This window comes from Pelmatolapia mariae, linkage group LG20 (assembly GCF_036321145.2).
Source record: "Pelmatolapia mariae isolate MD_Pm_ZW linkage group LG20, Pm_UMD_F_2, whole genome shotgun sequence".
NCBI lineage: Eukaryota > Metazoa > Chordata > Actinopteri > Cichliformes > Cichlidae > Pelmatolapia > Pelmatolapia mariae.
In genome coordinates, this window is record NC_086244.1 from 2,586,487 (window position 1) to 2,594,082 (window position 7,596).

Consider the following 7,596-nt stretch of genomic DNA (forward strand, 5'->3'; position numbering starts at 1 on the left):
ATCTTATACTATTGGAAAAACTCTTTATTTCCCCTTAAATGGTGACACATTTGTGGCAGAGAAGATGTGTTTTTCATGGGTGCAACCCACAGAGTCAACACTGCTGCTCAACCCACACATGCACCTTCCTCACAAATATGGCGCCATTTAAGGGGAAGTAAACAGGTTTTTATATGCGGGAAGCATTGTTACAGCAAAGAAACAGTCGACCGATTACAACTTTGTATTAAGCATTATGTACTGCTCAGAGAATAAAAGGAACACTTAAATCACATATCGGCTCTTGATAAATATTCAATCGTTACAGAAATGCACTGTGTAATTTGTTGAGAACAAAAGGTTTTAACAACGCTTAGTGGAAAACAACATCATAAAACGTTGTGTTCTCTTATTGTATTTCTTTATTTTGAGCAGTTTATATTTTTTATTCTTTCAACAACCTTCAACTTTATCTAAATATCTCAGTCTGGCCCATTTTTCCAGAATGATTCATTTATTTAACATTTTTAATGAAAAATTTAAAAAAATGTTTTAAATTTTATGTCATTTATTGAATTAAAAAATTTTTTTAAATTGATTTCGAAAATATAAAATAATAATCTTCCGTTTCCGGTAAACCGGAAGTTCTTCTTTTAACTCCTGCGCGTGTGCGTTGTGCAGTTTGTTTAACAAAGTTCATAAATGTGGTGAGTTACGGTCATTTCAACAGAAATTACAGATTATTTTCACGCAGTGGTGACCTGGTGGACTTGTTAAAGTCACCTGTGCGGCCGCAGAAGCTGTCACTTTGTACAAACGCTCATTTAAAGCTGAAGATTTAACACGAGTAACCCGCTGAGTTAGCAGGCTAGCACCTTTAGCTGTCTTTGCGTTTAGTTTACACCGGGCTAATGCTAACTGTAGCCGCTGAGCGATGAATGAGCAGAGGTTAGCGGTCAGTAACAGGTTCGTGTAGTTAGCACCTCTTAGCTCCGTTAAAGGAAACAGCAGTTATCGTGACGTTTCAGCTGCCGGTAGGTCAGCGGCGGATTTAATTCACATAATTTAATGTAGGAGTCGGAGCGATTTGTAATCATTGTCCAACAACAAGAAGGATTATTAGTGAAGTGTCGATCACGGAAACGCGGTGATGTGCAGAAGCTTTCAGCCGCTGTATCGTGCTATTGTCAGGGTAAAAATACCCTCTGCTCATTCTCTCCAGGCTCTTATTTTGAAATAAACCAGGAGAGAGCAGCTCAGCATGTGTTCACATGTGTGTCATAGTTCATGCTGATAAAATAAGAACTGTTGAGCCTTCAGATACTATGGAGAGTCTTTATTTCTGCATGCTGAGGTTCAGGCTTTCATAATTTAGTAAAATGATTTAACACTGAGCATCACTTCATGTTGTACTTCCTCCTCCAAACTGTCCGGTACACCTTCCTCAGCGCCTCCCTGTCTGTCCTTGGATCGTGGGTTAAATAGAGAGCGATGGCCGGTCCGGAGCTCCTGCTGGACTCCAGCATTCGGATGTGGGTGGTCCTGCCCATTGTGTTCGTCACCTTCTTTGTTGGGGTCATCCGACACTATGTCACCCAGCTGCTCCACAGCGACAAGAAAGTCAACCTGGAGCAGGTCTCTGACAGGTGAGTCTGAGAGCACACACATTCAGAGGTTTGTTTTTTCTTTTTTCTTTTTTTAGAGAACTGAGTCCAGCAGATTTAGTAATACAATTATATTGCAGTACATCAGTCACATAAGAGTATTATTGCGATTTGCTGAGCATCCTGATCACATATATTGGATATATATTTTCACCTCTTCTTCTTTTTTTTTCACCCCTCGGCAGTAAAAAGTTTTGGGGGTTTTGCTGTGTTGTTTTTCATAGAGGTCATAGTGAACCTGTTTCCCTTTTAGCTGGCAAATATAACCATTACATAAGCTGCAGATCAACAATGTGTCAGGACCGAGACGCAGCTTGACTCGTGCTGCGTTCACTGGTCGAGGGAGTAACAAAGAACAGAGGGAGGGAGGGAGTCCATCGTTACCTTTTACCTCGTTTTTACGCTGTTAAGAAGCTTTGATAGAGCTGCTGAGTTTGGACTCATAAGAAAACTTAAGCCGTGTCTGTTTACAGGATCCTTTATTGTGTATTACTTCCATGTTTACTTATCAGACCGGTAGACAAGAAGAACTTCTAAAAAATGTTTGACGTTAACATTGTTTACCTTCAGGTGCTCAGCTCATATCTGACCTGTTATGATCCCTGATTGAGCTCTCCTCACAGTTATGTTGTGTGCCTGAAGTGAAAGTGGCGCCCCGGGCAGCATTGTACCCTAACCGCTCCCATGTTCATGTTTCTGTTCAGCCAGGTGCTCATGCGCAGCCGCATCCTCAGAGAGAACGGAAAGTACATTCCCCGACAGGTGAGAGCCCCTTCAGTTTAAGGTAGAATTTGACCTTTAACCTAAAATATTTCCCCTCAGTACATCCTCCATATTCTTTATTCTGTGGGTCATTATTCCATGCATCATGTATAAATCTTATTTACTTCTGATTAAGAGCGGTGGATGTTTGGCTGTCTGCAAAGTAACCACAGACTGTTCTGTTAGAAGTTAGACATTAACAAAATCATCCTTTAAATAATCAGCTGTGTTTAAATGTCACAGTCTGACTGTGAGTGCATGAAGTGTAAAACTCGCTGAGTGAAGTGTCTCCGCTGGTTTAGTCCTTCGCCATGAGGAAACATTACTTCAACGACGCCGAGACCGGCTTCTTCAAGAACGTCAAGAGGAAGGTTGTCCCCAAGAACCCAATGACAGGTGTGTGTGTTTGAACACATGATTGTCCCTTCATTATAATCAGGTCTGCCTGTGTGAACTAACTGATGATCTGTTGGATGGTGTAAATGTTTCTCTTTGGTTCTCGTCTTTTTAACGCGCCTCAGTTCTTTGTCTCGTGGTTTCTAAACAGACGCGAGTCCCTCAGAAATGGTTTAGCTGCTCTGTTCATGTTCAGTCTGTAAGCTCAGGTGTTAAATTCTCACTGTGATACTACAGCCTGTGAACTCGCAGTGGACATTAAGCTCAGGATCAGGACGTCTGCATAGTGAGAAGCATTAATGACGAACCTCGTGCTGTGGATGGATCACCTCAGACATCTGTAGTTCGTTTACTTTGCTCTTAATCAGTTGACAAGTTTGTAAACGTGTAGCTTTTTTTCCATGTTTTGTTTTTTCCTTTAACCCAGATAAAAACTCAAACCTGTGAGAGCGTTCACTCTGATTATTGGTCAGCTGTGTCTCAGACGGGAGCAGCAAAAGTAACAAGAAGAAGGTGCTAGTAGGGCAACATGTAGAGGCTAGTTACCTCTACGGACGATTCACACGTCCCAGAATGCAAAGCATACCTGGCTATGAGAAGGTGTTTATTTGACTGAGACCACTTCCTCAGCACAGTTGTTTTGGTTCACACCTGAGTGACATCTCCGGTGAACCACACCGAAGCAAAACAGAGTTTGATTTAAACGGACTGAACCCCGCAGTTATGACATCACCGTCATCTGAAGTTCAGTCCGTCTTCTGCGTCTTCTTCCTGCCTCGTGATGGTAGGAATCATCCTTCATCTTCCCGTGCTGTGTGTTTAGGTCCATCGAACCACTGCAGGTCATTATCTGTTAGCTACCTTTGCTGTCTTTGTTTACGTCCGTTTACAACAGATGTGTATGTTTTTAGGCTTCCTTCAGTCACAGTGTGGTTATAATCTTTGGATGGAAATCAGCCTCATAAGTCTTCTCCTTTACGCACACCTGGACGTTAAACTTTATGGAAACACGTGCTGTGAGATGATGAGGGAACACACTCGTCATTTTACTGCAGCTGAAAGAATCTGGATGTTTTTATCCGTCAGTAGAGCCGTGCTCTAAGCCGAGCCTGTTGTTTGTTGCAGACTCGAGCATGATGGTAGACATGATGAAGGGAAACCTGACCAACGTCCTGCCCATGATTGTGATTGGTGGATGGATCAACTGGGCTTTCTCTGGATTCGTCATTAGTGAGTTTGTCCACATCCTGATGTATGACACACACACACACAGTTTAGGAATGATCTGTGAGCGCTGTTAGATACCTGACACGTATGCGCATCACTACAATCACATCTGTAAACAAAGCGGCGCCCAGCAGGTCCGACTCGTCTCACTGGTTCCCGATGTTTTTTCACAGCTAAGGTGCCGTTCCCGTTAACGCTGAGGTTCAAGCCGATGTTGCAGAGAGGGATCGACCTGCTGTCGCTGGATGCCTCATGGTAAAAACTCAATCTGAACACTGAAACGCACAAGCTGCTCAGCAGACCGAGATCAGAGTGCAAACTTTACCGAGTGGTTATGTCTTTGTTAGTGCCTCGTTTTTCAGGGCTGCTGTAATCCGCAGCGTACGTGTATTAGAAACAGTTCAGTTCATTTTTATTCAGTTTCAAAAGCATCAAACAGGACATACGTCTGTCTTTTATTTACAGTCTGTTGCTTTGGCCCTGATGTGTGAATGAAATGTGATGAAAGTTTATTTGTGAGTTTCATGAAGGAGTATTTTCCTTCCTTCCTGGAGCAGCTGAATCTGAGTCGTCTTACTTCCTGACATGCAGCTTCTTTAAAGTCACGTGATTTGATGTTGCAGGGTGAGCTCGGCGTCCTGGTACTTCCTGAACGTGTTCGGGCTGAGGAGCATGTACAGCCTGATTCTGGGTCAGGATAACGGTGAGGTTTCACTTTCTCGTAAAGCTCAGCTCTGTTTCCTTTCACGGACTAACGCCGGCGTTTCCTCTCAGCTGCTGACCAGTCCCGGATCATGCAGGACCAGATGACAGGCGCTGCCATGGCGATGCCCCCTGACCCCAACAAGGCCTTCAAGGTGACATTTACACACAACTGCACAAAAATGCTGCTTTGATTGTCTGTTTCCTCTCCAAAGTGAAACATGAATTATGAAAGAATAACTTTTCAGCGTTTGTTCGTGACCACGCTAAACTTTGTGTGGGGGCAAAGCCTTCATCCTCTCAGTAACCAGTAACTCCCATTTAAAGTGAAGCCTGAGGATCAGGCCATGTCCACACTAATACGTTTTCGTTTGAAAACGCATCTTTTTCTCTCCGTTTTGGCCTCCCGTCCACACTGAGACGGCGTTTTCGGTCGAGGAAAACGCAGCGTTTTGAAAACGCTCTCCAAAGCGGATACGTTTGAAAATGCCGTTTTCCACGTTGCAGTGTGGACAGCAAAGACGGAGCCTTTTCAAAAACGATGACACATTTTAGTCATGTGATGCAGTCATGTGACCAATTAAAATAAGATAGCGGAGGGCGTTATACAGCAGTTGTTTTGTTTGCTCTCAGTTTTGACAGCCCTATTAAAGATTAATATCAGTCAGCACTAGGGCTGCCACGATTAGTCGACTAGTCACGATTACGTCGACTATCAAAATCGTCGACGACTAATTTAATAGTCGACGCGTCGTTTGAAGCTTTGTAAGATCCCAAAAGACGCAGGAATAAGTAGTAGGATTTAAGACTGTAATAACGGACTGAAACAGAAGATGGCAGCACTGCATGTACAAGGATGCCAGCTGCCGTTAAACCCCGAAGAAGAAGCTGTGTCCCAGAATTCATAGCACGGCCCTGCTCAGTTTCCAACAATGGCGGCAGCTAGTTAGTGTTAATATTACTCTTATTATTCTTTCCGAGTCACAAAATAAACGTTTAACATATTTTCAGGCGAGAATGTAGCTGTGTAAACCTCAAATATCTGCTCAGTTTATCAAGACACCACATATTTTCAAAAGCGCTCCGACGTTTTCGGAGACGTCTGTTACCCACCAGCTCGATAGCCAGCCGGGGTTCAAGGCTCACTAGAGCCGGTGAGAACACCGGACTCCCGGCAAATCGTTTTCAAATCAAATACTGGAGCTTGCTTTGGCCCCTGAGGCATCCGCTGTGGTGTGAGGGCGCATGATTGTTCTCAGTGTTAGCTCACACCTGAAGCTAGCATAGCAGAACTGTAAAGACGTGGATTAGTGCGTCTGCATCCTTCACCTGAACCTGAATCATCAGGGTTACCAGGGAAACGCGTTTAACCCTTTAAAGCCCATCAGAGCGTGCACGCTCTGATTTGCCTAACTGCTTTTAAATCCTGCTACCCCAAAAGTTGATTCTGTTCATCTGGACCTTTTCAGTGGGAGAAATGTTTCGTCACCAAGTGACTTCTTCAGTCTCAGCTGACTGCAGGTTTCCCCAATCTTATAAATAGTACATTTGCACATTAACTGAAACTAGCACCACTGAATGAACAATGGGCTGGGAGGTCAGTGCCTTGATCATTAATATGCAAATTGTCACGACCACTGATCAAAACGTGAAATGCTCCAAAAATGTCAAAATGTAAAAATATAAAGATAAGCTCTGTTGAGACAAAGTGATCGTCACTGTCGAGTTAAATGCTGCGACTCGTGTCCCTGTTGTTGATTCAGAGCGAGTGGGAGGCGCTGGAGATCGTGGAACATAAGTGGGCGCTGGAGAATGTGGAGGAGGAGCTGATGTCCAAAGACCTAAACTTTGGGGGCTTCTTCAGCCAGGACATCAAGTCTGCTGTATTCTAGGACCACGAGGACGCGCTGGAATCCCGGGGGTGTTCCTGAACCGCCCTGCTCTCCCCTGCTCTCCTGAAGGCTCCGGGATAGTTTTCACAGCGCAGGATTTAAACAGAGAATTATTTTTATGGAGCTGCCTCTGAAATCGTCTCTTTGCTGCCTCGGGCACTTCGCTCACTCTCAGCTTTTGTACGTTTCCTGGAGTTCCAGCCAGGCTCCGGATCTTCCCTGGGTTGTTGTTAGTTTATATTTGAGAAAAATCTAAAAGAAAAGATTTTATTTGTACTTGAGATTTTACTTTGAAATGATGTTTGTGTCGTGGGTGTTTAAGTTACACATTTTTACATCTAAATTCAGTGATTCAAGTCCAAATCCATTACACAGGAAGTAGTGACTTCGGACACAGATCGGAGCTTTAAAATCCTCCACACCGGCAGGCTGAGCACCTGCCGAGATCCGAAACGTTTCTCCGGAGCAACGCTGGAAACCGAAGCATCGTTTTAAAAAAACGGCTGGAACGTTTTCAACAGGACGAAGCGGGCGAAGGCTTCATGTCGTCCCGCAGGACGTTTTGGATGTACTCTGTATGCTGTGGTGTGAAGCATGGAGTGAGTGAAATAAAGGTGCCATCACAACTAACCACATTTCTCATCCTTTCATCATTCAGCTCTTCATTCCTGAGTCTGCCGGCCTTTGTTTTTCTGCTTTTACCCGGTAAGCTGAGTCTGTTTCAGTGGTGGTGGGAACACATTCAGTGTGGCTCCACACACGGGTGGTGGAAGGTAAAAAACTGATGTCAGTGAAACAAAGCCTGCAAAAAGAACTGCAATTCCCCAAATGTCCACTAGAGGCTCCAGCAGTGAGTCAGTCCCCGTGTTAAAGGTTCACATGAAACAAACATGTTGACAGTTTTTGGTGTCTGGATGTTTTGAGATCAATTTTAAGTTTTAGTAAAGCTCAAATTTAGGGGCGTGGCCTATTTG

At 44.0% G+C, this 7,596-nt stretch overlaps 1 protein-coding gene across 1 annotated transcript; it reads left to right on the top strand.

Moving 5' to 3' along the window:
- The first annotated feature begins 612 nt into the window (after positions 1–612).
- LOC134618685 (ER membrane protein complex subunit 3-like) lies at positions 613–7,243 on the top strand. The gene is made up of 9 exons (XM_063464195.1): positions 613–686; positions 1,428–1,625; positions 2,348–2,405; positions 2,708–2,801; positions 3,927–4,031; positions 4,202–4,283; positions 4,652–4,731; positions 4,803–4,885; positions 6,494–7,243. The coding sequence occupies exons 2-9, from the start codon at positions 1,471–1,473 to the stop codon at positions 6,620–6,622; spliced, it is 786 nt and encodes a 261-aa protein (XP_063320265.1). The 5' UTR covers positions 613–686; positions 1,428–1,470; the 3' UTR covers positions 6,623–7,243.
- The last annotated feature ends 353 nt before the right edge of the window (positions 7,244–7,596 follow it).